Here is a 17775-nt window from a genome sequence, read left to right on the forward strand (position 1 = left end):
ACAGAGACCCCAGCCTGTGGTACTGGGGAGCAGCAAGCAGCGCTCTGGCTGCTCTCAGGAGTGTCTGGCACCAAACCCTGCTGCAGACACACTAAATTTCCTCCTGCTGCAGAAGTTTGTGTACTTTTGACTGGTGCTAATTGATGGGCCGTGCCCTGGAGGGGCATAAATCTCTGCGAGTCAGATTTATGAGGACCCTCGTGTTTGTTTGGCAGCGTGAGCCTTGTTCCAGGGATAAATGGAGCGAGCAGGGAGAGCTGACAGGCTGAAAAATGGGAGATCCTCTTTCTCCCCTGGAATCCTGCACTTCCAGAGCCATAAAACTTGAATTCCCGGTGGTTGGGACGAGCAGCTCAGAGCTGGGAGATGTGCAGGTGTTTCCTGAGGGAAGCAGCCCCAGGTATTTTTGTTCCCCGTGTGCTGGAGGGATATCACATGTTTTTGTCAAGTGCCTGATTAAGTTTGACATTTGAAAATAGAACTTCACGCAGAAATAAGTACTGTACTTGTGAGTATTTAATTAAGATGTTTAGTTCCTGTCAAGGTTGGTAGTTTCTCTTTCCTGTTAAGGGCAATACGTCTGCAACTGCTGAAATTTCAGCAACCTGTACTTAACCTTTCCTCGTCATCCCATTTCCATAGAAATCTGATTAACAACTTTTAAAGTTCAGAAGCTGCCGCTAAATGCAATTAAAGCCCTTGTGGAGTCTGTTATTAAGAGCTGGCATTTAATGAAGACTGAGGGCACATTACTGTTCCCATCCACACTGGAGCAGGATGTCTTCAGCAATTAGCTGAAGGCCTGGAATACACAAAGTGTGCTGTAGTACCCAGCACTGAACATCCTTGGTATTTAAGCAACATGCTGCCTTTTTTTTTTTAATTTTTTCCTTCTCTTTGCTGGATTTTCTGTGGCAGTTTGAGCTGCAGAAGCGGGTTCAGCACAGAATTCTTCCCTGCAAAGTGGATGGCACCAAACAGGGGTGGAGGAAGCTCCTTTCTTTGTGATTTAAAAATGTTTAACTTCACTTAAGAGCATCAATTTCCAGCTGTATTCTTCCCCACCTCCAAACTGTGCAGAGCCACTGGAGCTTGGCTAAATTATAATTGCAGAGCAGAAATCTGTACTCAATTACTTGTTCAACTCTTCCCACTGCTCCTTGACCTTTTTGTGTGCTGGGTGAGCAAAAGGAAGTCCAGGCAAACTGAGAGGGGCACTGAGGGATTCAATGCTTTATTTTGTGCCATCTACAAAGCACGTGGTAATTGCACCTTGTTTTGGTCAAATTCCATGTTTTGGTGCATTTTAGGCTGTGTTTGGCTCGTAGCTGGACCAGATTTATTTCACCAAGTTGTCACTTCTATCAGAAGAATGTGCTAAAGAGGACGTGGACTGGAATTGTAGAACCGTGGAATGGTTTGGGTTGGAAAGGACTTCAGAAATCATCTCAAATGGTTTGGGTTGGAAAGGATTTCAAAAATCATCTCATTCCAACCTCCTGCCATGGGCAGGGCCACCTTCCACCATCCCAGGGTGCTCCAAGCCCAATGTCCAGCCCGGCCTTGGACATTCCCAGCTTCTCTGGGAATTCTACTCCAGCCCTTTCCCAACCTCCCAGCCAGGAATTCCTTCCTAATATCCCATCTAAATCTCCCTTCCTTTTGTGTAAATCTATGTGCAGACATAATATGTAAAAACACACACACAAAGATATTTTTATTTGTTCATCAAAACCATAGCAATTACAAACTCCCACCCTGAAGCCGACTGGGCTCACTTGTCAAAAACGCCAAAAGGATTTCTTTTTCTGTGTTTGTTTTGTGTTTTGTTTGGGTGCCAAGAGGCTGATAGCACAATGAGGAAGTGGCCTTGTTACTGGGATGGTTTCTGCCACTCTAATCTGTGTTTGCAGAACAGCTGAGGTGCCTGGAGAAAAATAAATGCTGTCCAATTGTTTTATGACCCAGTTAGTCAAATTGACTATTGGTAGCTGAAATAAATTTGTCACCAGTGTTTGTTTCTCCTTTATTAAAATATATAAATAAAGCAGCAGAAATACAGGGAAGGATGGGGGGGGGAAAGGAAAGCTGAGATCTTTTTCTCATTTTTAGAGACCAGGTTGGGTGGGGTGTGGAGCAGCCTGGGATGGTGGGAGGTGTCCCTGTCCATGGCAGGGATGTGGAATGGGATGAACTTTAGGGTCCCTTCCCACCCAAAACCGTTCCATGATTCAACATAGCACAGAAAATTTTTAAAAATTTCAAAAAAATTTTTTTAAAAAATTAAAAAAAAAATTTTAAAAATTCAAATTGCAGCAGAAAATTGAAATCCTTCCCATTTCTCAGCAATATTAACTCATGGGTTAATAGGAAAATCCTGGCAGCTCTTGGCCTCCAAAAGCAGCCTCAGGTTTCCCTTTCTCCTGCCCTGGGACATCCCTGGTGCTCCCCAGGAATCTCCAGGGCAGCCCCAGCTCCCCTCTTGCTCTGCCCTCATCATCCTCACGGAGCATTTTAATCCCTCTCACACCTCACTGTTCCAAGCTGTGCTCTGGCCCTGTGCTTATTAACAACCACAGCAAGACACAACCTGAAAATCCACTTTAAAGGCAAGAAAAAACGAGATATTAAAAAATATCCACTTAAAAACCACCCAAAACACCTCAATTTAAATCCTTAGACTGGGCACTTGTTACTGAGGCAGGGTCCCTTCTGCTGCTGTGGCATTTTGGGTGAAAGTTGTGCTTTTCAAATAGTTTTGAGGTTTGTTCCTTCCCTTCCTCCCTCCCTGGAAGGAGATGAAAATTCCCAGATGTGCAGTAATTCCCAATTAGCATTGATAATGCCATCAGTGCATTATCGTTGATAATTGATAATGCACTGACAGCATTATCTGCAGAGTTTGGGAGGAATTTTTTTAAATAATAAAAAAGGAATTCTTCTTGTACAGGAGTAGAATTGTGAGGTGCCATTAAAGAATTAATTTTATTAAGGGGATTTTATTATTATGTTTCAGTTAAATGAATTGGAGGAGCAACAAGAAGATTAGATAAAGGTGGAGCTGCATTACAGGTGTTCACAGACCTTAAAAATTTTAAATTTTATTCCTTCAAACTTCCCTTTTTGCTTCCTTTGGTGTGTCTGCCAGCTGTGTGCTCAGCCCATGTTCTCCATGTGACAAAACTGACACAGGAAGCTCAGAGCTCTTCCAATTCAATTAACTCTTCCTCTTTTTTTTTATTGAAATGCCACAATTCCTGCAGCATTTTAATTATCAAGACTTTTGATACTGCAAATTACTGGTAATTAGCTACAGACTGCTGCCTCACTGAGCTTTTCTTGTTCTGAGCTTTCTGGTTCTGGCACTTTGTGAACAGTTCTGTCTCCAGAGCTTGTGTGTGGGTTTGGAAAGCCAGGTGTGTGCTGAGGAAGGCAGGAGCCTCCCTTGAAGTAAAAAAAAATATAAAAATGAAAATGTAAAAATGAAAATGTAAAAATGAAAATGCAATCCCCCTCCCTCTGAATTATTATAATTTTGAAATTAAGGGGCTCTCAAGCAAAAATATGGGAGCAGGAATAACAGTTCTTTATTAGGAAAATTAAAAATAGAAATGCAATGGTATAAATAAAATAAACCACTGCCAGAGTCAGAACAGACCTGACACCCTGTGGGTCTGAAGCCACCATTTAATGGGACTTTTTATATTAAATTTCCAGCTGCTCTTGTGCATTTCCATCTCTTTTCCCTGATTTCTTGGTTTGTCACGATGGGGTTTGATTTGGTATTCCAGATGTGAGATCAAAGCTCTGCTTTTCGCAGCCATTTCCAGTGAACTGAATGTTGCCTTTAATATCCCCACATTTTCCAGACTCAACTTTTCACAATAATCCTGTAGATCAAGACTTCCTTTATTTTCTGTAGAAATTTTCTATAGAAATTTTCTACAGAAAATTTCTACTTCTGTAGAAATTTCCCTCTGCTGACATTGAAATCCTCCCAGTACATTGATTATATTTTTGAAAATAGGAATAAAAGCACTAACAGGAAATGAGATTTTCTGTGTTCACTGTAAACATTATAATTTATAATTATAAATTATAAACTGAAATCCCCAAACATTATAATTTATAACCCAAACATTATAATTAATAACCATTCTCTAGTAATTTTCCATAGCAATGTGAGCCAGGTCCATTCAATCCAGAAAGGGATTGAAGCAACATTTAAAGAATTTAAATTTAAAGAACATTTAAAGAATTTAAGTTTAATTAACATTTAAAGCCACATATATGGAATCCTGGAATGTTTTGGGTTGGAAAGGACCTTAAAGATCATCCAGTTCCAACCTCAACATTATCCCAGGTTGCTCCAAGCCCCATCCAGCCTGGCCTTGGACATTCCAGGGATCCAGGGGCAACCTCAGCTTTTCTGGAAAAAACCCTTTTCATATGCTATCAATGATTCACCTTCTAATTTCTGCTGTTATAAAAATGAAGATGAGACTGAAAATGAGAATTGAGCCTGAAAATGAGAATTGAGCCTGAAAATGAGAAAGTTTCCATCCAACAAAAGAAAAGGAGGCTGAAATAATCTGTTATTTCTCTTGGAATACAGAGGACTAAAAGAGGAATTAAGATTTTTGTGAGCTTGTAAAATCCAGTGTCAGTGATTTTCTCATTTCTAGTTGAACACTGTCCTGCCCCTGCCTGGATTTCTGTGTTGATTTGTGGTGTTTTGGCTTTTGTCACATCCTTGGTGGACATAAATCTTTATCTCTGTTTATTTAAAGCTGAATTTGTCACCATCATAAGAACACTTTAACCAGGACCTTTTCATCTTCTGGAAATCCCTGTTGCTGGGCATGAATTCTATTATTCCCCCTTAATTCTTTTTTAATAGAATCTTCTATCATCTGTTCTGTGGTATTGCCCCTGATCAATACGAGGTGGAGAGGCCAGTAATTACCTGGGCTTCTCATTCACCCTTGAAAAATTCCTGGTGTGTTGGTTTTCCTTGGATTTTCTGGACCCCCCAAGTACAGAAAGGATGAGGAAATTCAGGATTTATGGTGTGGAGTTTGAAACTGGTTTGGTGATGGAGCAGAGTGTCCAGAATGCAGATTCCATCTGAACTCAGGGGATGTGAGGTGTGAAATACCAATTAAAGCTTTTAATTTATACAATAGAATTTATTGTATAAATTAAAAGATTTATAATTGGGCACAATTATAAATCTTTTAATTTATAAATTAAAAGAGAGCTCAGCCCTCCTGTCTAAAACCTCACATAAGCTACAAAAAAAACTGAATTAATTTATCTGTCACCCTGGCCAGGTGTGTTTTACTGCCCATGCTTTGTTCAGGTGAATCTTGGGTATAAAGGCATAAAAACCTCTCCAGCTTATCCTGGGCCCAGCCAAGGAAGGAAAATGTGTGTTGGATTTGGCCATTTTCTGATTCAGAGAGAAAAAAAAAAACCTGAGAGACATTTTAAAAACTTTTATTCCATTTTTACTCTCATGTGAAGGGCGAGACAATACAGATGTCATAATTCACCCCATCACAATGAGAAAAAAATAATTGTGGAGTTGTAACTACCTTATAGCCACAAAGTAAATTCATAATTACTGTTACTATTACTGTTACCAACTATTTCCTCTTTATGTTATAATACATTTGAAGTGTTAAATACATTATAAATGTTTTTTGGCCTATCAGCTTTAGCCACACCATGCTGTAAATGCCTTAAAGCCAATAATATAAAATTACCCTTCATGGGTGCCACTCCAATGCATCTTTCACAGTTTTATTTCTCCAAAGTTTCCAGTCTTATTTGCAAGGCCACCCTTTGGAACTTGTTTCCAGTTCCATTTCTCTCTCAGCAATGTCTGTCCCATTCCAGGGCATTTCTAACTCAGCATTTCTCATCTCAAAGTTTGCACACAGGTGTGAGCTCTCTGTCAGGCTTTGAGAATTCTCTAAATTTCCCACAAATGAGGGTGTGGAGTGTCCCAGGAGCAGATTTGTCCTCGTGCCAGTGTTGCAGAAGGACAGAGCAGAGCCAATGTCACCAGCTCAGTGTCACAGACAGCCCACACACACTGCTCCAGCCTTTCAGAATGTCAAAATTTAATTACACCTCCAAATCCATAAAAATTGCTTTTTAATAAACCCCTTGTTATTAATTCTCACTCCCAGAGAGCAGCTGGATGCTTTGTTGCCCTGCATTTACGCACAGCTTTATTTGTTTGAGGGATGTAAACACAGCCCAAGGTTGGCAGGATTCAGCCAGGGAGCACAAACTCCAAATCCTTGTTCCAGATGAGTGGGATGCTGCAAACTCCACAGTCCTTCATAAATCTTGCTGTGCAGCCACGTGATTAATGTCTAACGAGGTTTTGGGTTGGTGCCTCAGCAATTCCTAAGCAGGTGTTGTGGGATCAAATCAGGAAATCCCTTACATGGCTGCTCAGGAAGGTTCCTTTGGCTTACACGGGCAGGAGGGGCCTGGTTTGGGTGGTTTTTAAGTGGATATTTTTAATATCTGGGGGTTTTTCTTGCCTTTAAAGCAGATTTTCAGGTTGTGTCTTGCTGTGGTTGTTAATAAGCACAGGGCCAGAGCACAACTTGGAACAGAGAAATGTGAGATGGATTAAAATGCTCCATGAGGATGATGAGGGCAGAACAAGAGGGAAGCTGGGGCTGGAGATTCCTGGGGAGATTCCTGGGGAGCACCAGGGATGTCCCAGGGCAGGAGAAAGGGAAACCTGAGGCTGCTTTTGGAGGCCAAGAGCTGCCAGGATTTTCATATTAACCCATGAGTTAATATTGCTGAGAAATGAGAAAGGATTTCAATTTTCTACTGCAGTTTGAGGCCAAATGTGCTGTGCTGGATCATGGAATGGTTTTGGGTGGGAAGGGACCTTAAAGCTCATCCCATTCCACTTCCCTGGCATGGCAGGGACACCTCCCCGGTCCCAGGGTGCTCCAATCCTTCTTTGGACATTCCAGGGGCTCTCCTGGAGCCCCTGCAGGCCCTGCCCTGTGCTGGCAGCTCTCCCTGGAGCCTTCCCTGCTCCAGGGGAACATTCCCAGCTCTCCCAGGCTGACATTGGATCCATCTCCTCCCCAAGACATTCATGGACCCAGGGCCTTCACTTGGAATCTCAGCAAACCATGAAGGGTCTCCCTTCCCTTCTCCTCTCTTTTCTCTCCCCATTTCCCATAAAAACCCCTCAGGATGGATTCTGAGTGTCCCAATTCCCAGAATCCCAGAGCAGTTTGGGTGGGAAGGGACCTCCAAGCTCATTCCAGGGACACCTCCCCTGTCCCAGGGGGCTCCAATCCTTCCTTGGCCATTGCAGGGATCAGGGGCAGCCCCAGCTGCTCTGGGAATCCCTTCCCAAAATCCCAGCCCAGGCTCCCTCTCCAGGGAATTCCCTCCATTCCCAGCTCTCCCAGCCTGCATGGATCCATCCCCACCCTGACTCCTCTCCAGGAAGGAATTTTGGGCTCTGGGGGCTTCACTGGCAATCTCAGCACTCCAGGAAGGGTCTCCCTTCCCTTTGCCATCCCCAACTTCCATAAAAACCCCTGGGGATGGATTCTGAGTGTCCCAAATGCCAGAATGGTTTGGGTGGGAAGGGCCCTTCAAGCCCATCCCATTCCAAGCCCACCATCCCAGGCTGCTCCAGCCTGGCCTTGGGCACTGCAGGGATCAGGGGCAGCCCCAGCTGCTCTGGCAATGCCAGCCCAGGCAGGAATTGCTCATTGCCAAGATGCCACCCATGGCTGCCCTCTGGCAGTGGGAGCCATTCCCTGGGTGCTGTCCCTGCAGGCCTTGTCCCCAGTCCCTCTGCAGCTCTCCTGGAGCCCCTGCAGGCCCTGAGGTTCCCTGAATCCTCTCAGAGATCTCTCCTGTCCCCTTGGCTGTGTCCTGTCACTGCTCAGCCACATTTCCAGTTAATTCCTTCATCCCTAAGAATTTATGGAACTGTTGAATTCAGGGCACTGGAGCAGTAAGAGCTTTGATCTGCCTGGCCCAGTTTCTGCTACAATTGAAATTTTTCAACTGAAGAATGAACTCCCAATTCCTGTCTCCCTCCTTTCATCTTCTCAGAGGTGCCCACATCCCTGCAATGTTCCAGGCCAGGTTGGACACTGGGGCTGGAGCAGCCTGGGACAGTGGGAGGTGTCCCTGCCATGGCAGGGGTGGCACTGGAGGGGCTTTAGGATCCCTCCCAACCCAAACCATTCAATAATTCCATGAATTTTAAGGATAATTATCAAAATCAGCTTTTACAGCTTCTGACTTTGTCATAGCCTTGTGTAATAAATCATTGCATCAAGTAAATTAACAATAAATTAACATTTTTTTTCTCTCATTTTTCCCAATTTTTGGCATTTTCTGAACATCTTCGAGCAAACTCTTATCCCAATTCTCTGTTTCACCTTTTACCCACGGGGATAATTCATTCTGCTCCCAGTCCAAACCTCTCTTGGTTTATTGTAATCCTGGGTTTCACACTTAATATTCCCCACTCCTGGATACCAAGTGACACCAGAATCGTGGAATCCATCATAAGCAGGTTTCATCCATAATGGAAGAACAAATTGCTTAAATTTTTTTTTCCTTTTTTTTCCCCCAACTTGATTAAGTTTGAGGGTTTAATTAGATTTTCGTGGCGATTTTCGGGTTGTTAATTTAAGTGGAGAAGATGAAATGCAAATAGGTGAATACAAACGGGTTTTGCTAAATTAGTGTCAAAAATTAGCACAGTGATTATTTTTACCAATAAACACAAATTTTCAAAGCCTGTGCTTGGGTAAAGTTTTAATTGAGCTGGTTTAGGAATCAGATTTTCTCTGTGTGTTTGTATTATTATTTTTTTTTTCCAAGCCATCCCAAATTGTTTCTAATTAGGGGCACGATTCCATTTGCTTGGATATTTATTCCTGTGTAATTTGTTTCAACTTAGGCAGCACAGGAGTGATGAATTCTTTTCATTACCTCCAACTCTCTTTGATGGGCTTTGACTGGCTAATTATTCACATGGAACACATTCCCAACAGCCTGTGAGTAGGTAAAAATTCCTGGAAATAAATAGACTTCGACAAAAGTTCATTTTCGAGGGCTTTTGTTTCATCTTCAGACACAATGAAATTAAAAATGGAATTATTTGGGGTCTGGTTTTACTTCTGCACCTTCAATAATATCAAATATTGGGTTGCAAAGGTTTCACAGGAGGGAAGGTGTCACAGCCCCTCACTGAGTGATTTGGGGCTGGAAAATCCATCCTAAACTCCACTGGCAGCTGTGGGAATTCATATTTTCAATGATAAAAGAAGCATGATTGGGTTGGGAGCTATTAAAGGACAATTTTTGCAGCTTTCCAGGGTATTTTCCATCACGTGGGACCCCCAGCACACATATAGATGTTTCCTATTTCTCCATATAAATATGTTGGAAGTATTTAAGCACATAAATACATTGATAAGCCAAGATATTTTAAATAAATACATTTATAAACCAAGGTATTTTAACTTCACTGCTCACTATTGCAACCCTTTGTTTTTAAGAGCATTAATTATATTTATAATCAGTGTATTAATTCACCCACCATCTTCCCATGGTTCCCATGGATGGGATCACTTTTGGGAATTTTTGCAGGTTCCTTTTGGGACTTGGAGCAGATTGAGTTGGTCAAAAACCTCATTCCTGGAAGTGTCCAAGGCCAGGCTGGACAGGACTTGGAACATGGGCGTGGCAAGGGGTGGGAACGATCTTGAAGATCCTTCCCAACCTAAACCATGTTTAGGAATATCAAATAAATTTTTACCAAATTAGAGCCAGTCCTCAGGGTATTTTTTTTTTTAAATAAAGCTGTGTTTCTGTCAATTAGAATTTTTGCGAATTTTGGTTATTTTCCTACACAGAACCTAAAAATTCCCGCGGCACAGTGAGCCTGTTTTAGCCCAGCTGCTGAGCTCTCTCCTGTAGGAGCAGAGTTTGGGATAATTGGGAGTGGGGCTGTCCCAGCCCATCCCCAGTGGGTTAAAGCTGTGAGAAGCAGGTGAGCAGCATTGATGGTGATGAGCCATGGAGTGCCCAGGTGTGCTGAGTGACCACAGAGGGCACACAGGTGCCCTGCATGAACATGAGGGATAAAAGGCTGGGCTAAAGAGCAGGAAAGGCAGATGTTTGCAGACTTCTGAAGTGGTAAGATATTATTCTGTATGAGTTGAATCCTTCTGGAATTTTATGGTGACACTCTGGGTATGGTGGCCGTCTCAACTGTGACATGTGCTGTAGCACTAATGCAGTACAAGATTTGAAAAATATAAAAGCTAAAATACTAAGGTGTCACCAAAATGTGCTTCAACCTCATGATGGAATGGTTGGGTGGGAAGGTGTAGGCACAGAGATAATTGGGAGTGGGGCTGCCCCATCCTCATCTCTAATTGGCTCCAGCTGTGAGAAGCAGGTGAGCAGCATTGCAGGTGATGAGCCATGGAGTGCCCAGGTGTGCTGAGCCACCCCAGAGGGCACACAGGGGCACTGCATGAACATGAGGGGATAAAAGGTTGGGCTTAAGAACAACAAAGGCCAAGGTTTGAAGCCTTCTGGAGTAGATTGGTGTTACTGTGTATGGGTGAAACTTTGTGAAATTGTATGGTAACACTCTGGGTATGGTGGTCGTCTCAGCTGTGACATATGCTGTGGCACTAATGCAGTACAAGATTTGAAAAATATAAAAGCTAAAACGCTAAGGCACCACCAGAATGTGCTTCAACCTCATCACAGAATGGTTGGGTGGGAAGATGTAGGCACAGTGTTTGTGACAATTGGGAGTGGAGTTGCCCCAGCCATCTCCCTAATTGGCTCCAGCTGTGAGAAGCAGGTGAGCAGCATTGATGGTGATGAGCCATGGAGTGCCCAGGTGTGCTGAGCGACCACAGAGGGCACACAGGTGTTGTGCATGAACATGAGGGGATAAAAGGTTGGGCTTAAGAACAACAAAGGCCAAGGTTTGAAGCCTTCTGGAGTAGATTGGTGTTACTGTGTATGGGGTAAAGCCTTCTGATATTGTTTGGTGACACTCTGGGTATGGTGGCCATCTCAACTGTGACAATGGAAGGATGGATGGAAGGTACAGGCACAGAGTTTGTGGTAGTTGGGGTTGGGGCTGTCCCAGCTCATCCCCAGTGGGTTAAAGCTGTGAGAAGCAGGTGAGCAACATTGATGGTGATGAGCCATGGGGTGCCCAGGTGTGCTCACCAACCACAGAGGGCACACAGGTGTTGTGCATGAACATGAGGGGATAAAAGGCTGGGCTAAAGAGCAGGAAAGGCAGATGTTTGCAGACTTCTGAAGTGGTAAGATATTATTCTGTATGAGTTGAATCCTTCTGGAATTTTATGGTGACACTCTGGGTATGGTGGCCGTCTCAACTGTGACATGTGCTGTGGCACTAACACTGTACAGAATTTGAAAAATATAAAAGCTAAAATTCTAAGGTGTCACCAAAATGTGCTTCAACCTCATGATGGAATGGTTGGGTGGGAAGGTGTAGGTGCAGAGATAATTGGGAATGGGGCTGCCCCATTCTCCTCCCTAATTGGCTCCAGCTGTGAGAAGCAGGTGAGCAGCATTGCAGGTGATGAGCCATGGAGCGCCCAGGTGTGCTCACCAACCACAGAGGGCACACAGGTGTTGTGCATGAACACGAGGGGATAAAAGGTTGGGCTGAAGGACAACAAGGGCAGAGGTTTGAAGCCTTCTGAAGTGGTGTTACTGTGTATGGGGTGAAGCTTTCTGATATTGTATGGGGATACCCTGGGTATGGTGGCCATCTTAACTGACATGTGCTGTAGCACTAATGCAGTGCAGGATTTGAAAAATATAAAAGCTAAAATTCTAAGGCACCACCAGAACATGCTTCAACCTCATCACAGAATGGTTGGGTGGGAAGATGTAGGCACAGTGTTTGTGACAATTGGGAGTGGAGTTGCCCCAGCCATCTCCCTAATTGGCTCCAGCTGTGAGGAGCAGGTGAGCAGCATTGCAGGTGATGAACCATGGAGTGCCCAGGTGTGCTGACCAACCCCAGAGGGCACACAGGTGTTGTGCATGAACATGAGGGGATAAAAGATTGGGCCAAAGAACAAGAAGGGCAGATGCTGGCATCCTTCTGACGTGCCATGGTGTTACTCTCTATGTGGGATTGCTTGGAGCCTTCTGGAGCTGCCTGGTGGTGCTGTGTGCCTGGTGCCCTGTGTCCTGCAGCCTTGCTGAGCTCTGTCCCTCCCCCAGATGCTGCTGACCGAGTACCTGGACATGAAGAACACCCGTGCAGCCTCGGAGCCCTCGGCCCAGCTCAGCTACGCCAGCTCCGGCCGCGAGTTCGCCGCCTTCTTCGCCAAGAAGAAACCCCAGAGACCCAAGAACCCTCTCTTCAAGTAAGTGCTGGGGGTTTTTAAAGCTCTGCTAAGCTGCCTTTGGTCCCTGGAGTGCTGCTGGTAATGGCAGTTTCACAGTGTGAGAGGTGTGGAAGCTCCTGGATGGGGATTTAATGCCCGGAGCTGAAGATCTGTTATGGATTCAGCGCTGGGTTTTAGAGCTGAGCTCTTCCCAGGGCTGGCAATCCCATTACAGGAGCTGCTGCAGAGCATGGAGTGATCCATTCTGCCTCTCTTTGTCCGTGGTGAATTCAGGAGCTGTTAGAGGGAGCGATAAAGGGCGCTGGACAAAGGGAATTAAGATAACTGTGTAATTACTGCATAGACTAAGCACTTAATCCTGTCACTAACTCCTTTAATTCAGCGGTCAGGCTGCAAAGAATTAAGTGGTTGGGAGGAGAGTGTAAGGGAGAGGAGGATGAGAGAGGCTGGGTGGCCAAGGGGAGGATTTGGGAGAGGAAATTTGTGCAGCAGTAAGGAGTGAGGAGCTGCTGAGCAGCGCTGGTGGAGGAGGAGATTCACACCTGCATTTGGGGGAGCTGTGCTGGAATTTTCTTCTCTTCCACCACCTGCCCGTGCTGGCCATCCTCTTGGGCCTCTTTAGGATTTTGGAGAGGACCTAAAAGTGCTGGTTTGTGCTCCCAAAATGAGTAGATGTCCTTTCATAGTACCTGAAATCCCAGTTGTAAATCCAAGTCTGCTTTCCCAGCATGAGCTCTCCTGCAACCTGCTGTTATTACAGGTTAAGTGTTGTCTCCTTCCCCTGTCAGCCCATGATTGTTACCTCTCAACCTTTTTTTTTTTTTTTAACTCCCTCATGGCCATTTTGGGCTGAGAATTCCATTTAGAATTTACTCTGACCTGCAGATGGATAATTGGAGTTCATCCCATGTCCCTGGGTGTACAGGGACTCAATGGGGATTTTTTGGGGGGGTTTGAGGACTAAGTTTGGGGTGAAAGCTGGAGGGATGAGGCTCCAGCACCTCAGCAGAGAGGAGGTGGCTGTGATGGTTCAGGGGAAGGTGAATCACCTCGTGGGAGCAGCATCTCTCCCCACTGCTGCGCTGTCACCGAGTGATGCCATCCCTGCAGTGACAGCAGCGCTTATTGGGATCTCTCATTTGGTTATCTGTCAGCTGTCACCATATCTACGGAAATCTCCCTTGAAATGGAATTTCTCAGCCCACTGAGGTTTGTACGTGTTTGATGGAGTGTTATTCTTGTCTCCCCTCCCATCTTCAGTGCTTTCTGTGCCAGGCTCCTTTCCATTAGCTCTGTCCAAATCTCTCCTCTTGTCACCACAGAATCTGCATTTCGTTCCTCACCAGTCTCTTAGGGCAGGGCTCCACCTCGTGTTTTGCTCACTGGGGGATGCAGGTGTTGGTGCTGTGTCCTGTGGTAGCTGTGAGCTAATTTAATTAATATTAAATACTGACCTAATTTAATTAATATTAGATATTTCTGCTAGTTATGTCCTCAAGGAATAGAGGGAAGTTGTGTCCTGCTCTCTAGAAATCAGGAGCTGGAGTTTAGAAGGAACCCAGAATCCTTTTTTCCTTCAAAATTGATATAATAAATTAATATTTATTTAGCTGCAATGTTGGCTTGAAAAAGCTTCAGATGAAGGGGAATTTGGAAAATTTATGCCATGATAATTTTTTTCTGCTTTTTTGAAACTTTTTTCTCTTCCCAAAAGTAGCCAAGGGCATGCTCAGGTTGCCAGCTCAGTTTTCCAAGATAGAAATCAGGAAATAAGACAGGAGTGAATTGTACTGGCAAGAGTTAAACACCCAATAAATCAGTCCCAGACTTGGCTGTGATTCTGTGTAGTTGTAAAGAAAACAAAAATGTTTTGAAGGCTTTGTGGGAGGATCAGCATTGGGAAGGGAGTTACAAGGGGTTGAGTGGGAGCAGGAATGTGGGGAAGGGCAGCTGGAGGAGGTGGCAGAGGAAGGAAAATAGGGGAGAAAAACCTGGAGGATGGCTGTGGAAAAAAAGGGAAATGGGAGAGGAAAAACTGGGGAATGGTTGGGGAAAAGAAGGGAAATAAGGGAGAAAAACTGGAGGACAGTTAGGGGAAATAAGGGGAGGAAAACTGGAGGATGGTTGTGGAAAAGAAAGGGAAATACGAGAGGAAAAACTGGAGGGTGGCTGTGGAAAAGAAGGGAAATAAGGGAGAAAACCTGGAGGGTGGTTGTGGGGAAAAAAGGGAAATAAATGGGGGAGAAGAACCTGGGGAATGATTGTGGGAAAGAAGGGAAATGGAGGAGAAAACCTGAGGGATGCTTGGGGAAAAGAAAGGGAAATGGGCGAGGAAAACCTGGATGGTTGTGGGGGAAAAAGTGAAATGGGGGAGAAAAACTGGGGGATGGCTGTGGAAAAGAAGGGAAATGGAGGATTGAAACTGGATGGTTGTGGAAAAAAAGGGAAATGGGGGAGGAAAACTGGAGGATGGTTGTGGAAAAGAGGGGAAATAATGGGGGAGAAAAACTGGAGGATGGTTGTGGGAAAAAAGGGAGAAAACCTGGAGGGTGGCTGTGGAAAAGAAGGGAAATAATGAAAGAGAAAAACCTGGAGGGTGGCTGTGGAAAGAAGGGAAATAATGAGAGAGAAAAACCTGGGGGTGGCTGTGGAAAAGAAAGGGAGAAAAACTGGGGATGGCTGTGGAAAGAAAGGTAAATAAGAAAAACCTGGAGGGTGGCTGTGGAACAGAAAGGGAATGGGGAGAAAAACTGGGGGGTGGCTGTGGAAAAGAAGGGAAATGGAGGATTGAAACTGGATGGTTGTGGAAAAAAAGGGAAATGGGGGAGGAAAATTGGACGATGGTTGTGGAAAAGAGGGGAAATAATGGGGGAGAAAAACTGGGGATGGTTGTGGATGAGAAGGAATGAGGTCTGGGTTTGGTGCCTGGAAAGAGCTGTGGGATAATGCTGCTCTTGTTGTCTCACTGAGGACAGAAAGGAGCACGTGGGGAACACAGAGCCAAGAATTTACAGCTCTTTTAATTAAAATCAGAAGGGTTTGTTGTATTTTGATAAATCGTTATTAGTTCAGTTGCAACAACAGCAACACTCAGAGTCCAAATTAAAGCAGAAAAGCCTCATTAATAGAAATAATCTTAACACTAGTGCCCAGGAAAGCTGTGAGATGCTTTCCCCTGCCCCTGGTGTGATGCTCTTGTTCCCAGTGTCCCTCTGAGGCTGATTCCACCTTCCTGAGATGTGGGATTGGGGAGGGAATGAGGAGTTGCTACAGCAAATCCTCAACATCTCGAGGTCTGCTTGTGACAGAAGTTTGCTTTCCAAGTCTGATGCCTCAGGTTTAGCTTTTCTATTTTTCCCATTCTGTGCTGCTTTAGTGTGTGGGTCTGGGCTCCATATTATGGGATGGTGAGCTGTGTGCACAGAGCAGGGAGACAAAACAATTCCTGCTCCAGCTGGGCACCAAGGACAAATGCCCCAAATCTCAGGTTTAACAGGGCAGAGGCTGAGTGATCACTCACCCTGCACCTTGAGAGAGGTCCCTCATTTCACACCTCAGTGTGCCAACTCTGGCTCTGCCCAAGGGCAGCTGAGCCCTTCTGAAGCCCCAGAGACACAGAGGAGCCTTCCACCATGGAAATGCCACTGTGTGCATCAGTGCTGGTGTCAGGAGCTTGTCCACGTCCTGGTGACAGCCTGTGACAGTTTGGTTAAACAACACAACCCATTTTTTACAGCACCAACCACTCCATGTCTGGCTGTGTCAAGGATGGGGTTCCCATAAAGTAGATCCTGAAAGGGGATGATGCCTCAGGTTTAGCTTTTATATTTTTCAGATTCTTTGGTGTGTGGGTCTGAGCTTCACATTCAGGGATGGTGAGCTCTGTGCACAGAGCAGGGAGACAAAACAATTCCTGCTCCAGCTGGGCACCAAGGACAAATGCCCCAAATCCCAGCCCAGGAGCACAAACCCCGTGGGCTGCAGAGAGAAAAACAAGCAGGGTGGGACTGCCTGGGCTGAAGCTGGGATGGGACAATGAACTGCAAGGTGCAAATGGAGCAGAACTGATCCCAGGGAGAGACCCCGGGAGCGCTCGTGCATTTTGGGGCCGTTTTGGTTCATTTTGGGTGCAGCCCTGGCTGGGCTCTGGTGCATCCATGGATCCTTTCCATAAATCCCTGCTTTATTCTGGAGCTCTGCCCTAGCTCAGCCTTCACAGGGCTTTATGTCCACTGGGGCTTTTTGAAGGTTTTGTCCCCACCATGAGCTCCCTGGTCCCCATTGCCCATCCAAGCACTCCCAGGAAATGCAATTTTTGCTTCTTTTTTTCTGCTAAGGTTGGAATTAAATGTGTGAGACAGTATTTCTTGTTAGACTCAGATGTTTATTATTTATGTGTATTACAGTCTCACAAGCTGTGAGTTTTGTAGCCCTTCATTTTAATAAGCTAAAAATGAAGACGTCTCTCTCTTTCTGCAAGGTTTTTTAAGGATAAGCTGTCTAATTAAGAAATGTCACTTAAATTATTTTTACTTTTAACCCAAAAACTACTGCTTTGTAATGGGGACTTTATCTAATTACACAAAACCACCAGAATGGGGACTTTTTTATCCAATCACACAAAACCACCCAAACTTATGAAGAAAGTAAAGAAAGACCAGCTTCTGCCCTAAAACTTCTATCTTGCTTTATATATATTACTATATTCTGAAACCTTTAACTCTGAATTTTCCATGTGATATTACACACTTCTATTCAAGCTAAATGCTTATAGTCTTAGTTTTATTATTCATTTTTTGGAAGGTTTTTCTAGAGCCTCAGGTCCAATGCAGTGTTCTCTTGGGGGTCAGTGCCTGAAAGTACAGAAAGTGTAAAATTCTCAGCAATCAGGGTTCCATCAGCCAGGATTGGTTTTGGTTTTTTTGGGATTTTTTGGGATTTTTTGGGAAGGGCCTGCCTGGGGAGCATCCCTTGGCCATGGGACAGTTGTGGTCACAGGGACATTGAGGTGTCAGAGCAGGGCCCAGTCTGGGGCCTTTTAGTAAAAGTGCCAAAAATCCTCTTGATGGGGTAGAAATAGATGGAAAATATTTGGATTAGTCCTTGTGAATTATTAGAGCCATACAGTAAATAATAATTGATTGGTCCCTAATTTCCAGGAGAATATTTTTATATTATTAAGAGCTGAAGGGTGCTTATATTTTACATTTAATGTTTTAATAATGTACATTTTATATTCTAATTTTATAAATAATACATTTTATATTTTTATATTTAGTTATATTTAATTTGTTTATATTAATATTTTTATATTTGTATTAATTTTATAAATAAT

The 17775-nt window shown here is 44.3% G+C and overlaps 1 protein-coding gene across 1 annotated transcript in view; it reads left to right on the plus strand.

The window, feature by feature from the left end:
- The window catches only part of EXOC4 (exocyst complex component 4), a 436574-nt gene that overhangs the window by 111123 nt on the left and 307676 nt on the right, over nucleotides 1-17775 (plus strand). The window contains exon 8 of the mRNA XM_064703095.1: nucleotides 12313-12458. Within this exon, the coding sequence (XP_064559165.1) occupies nucleotides 12313-12458 (146 nt within the window). The remainder of the gene's footprint in view (nucleotides 1-12312; nucleotides 12459-17775) is intronic.

Source organism: Zonotrichia leucophrys, chromosome 1A (assembly GCF_028769735.1).
Source record: "Zonotrichia leucophrys gambelii isolate GWCS_2022_RI chromosome 1A, RI_Zleu_2.0, whole genome shotgun sequence".
In the NCBI taxonomy this organism is placed as follows: domain Eukaryota; kingdom Metazoa; phylum Chordata; class Aves; order Passeriformes; family Passerellidae; genus Zonotrichia; species Zonotrichia leucophrys.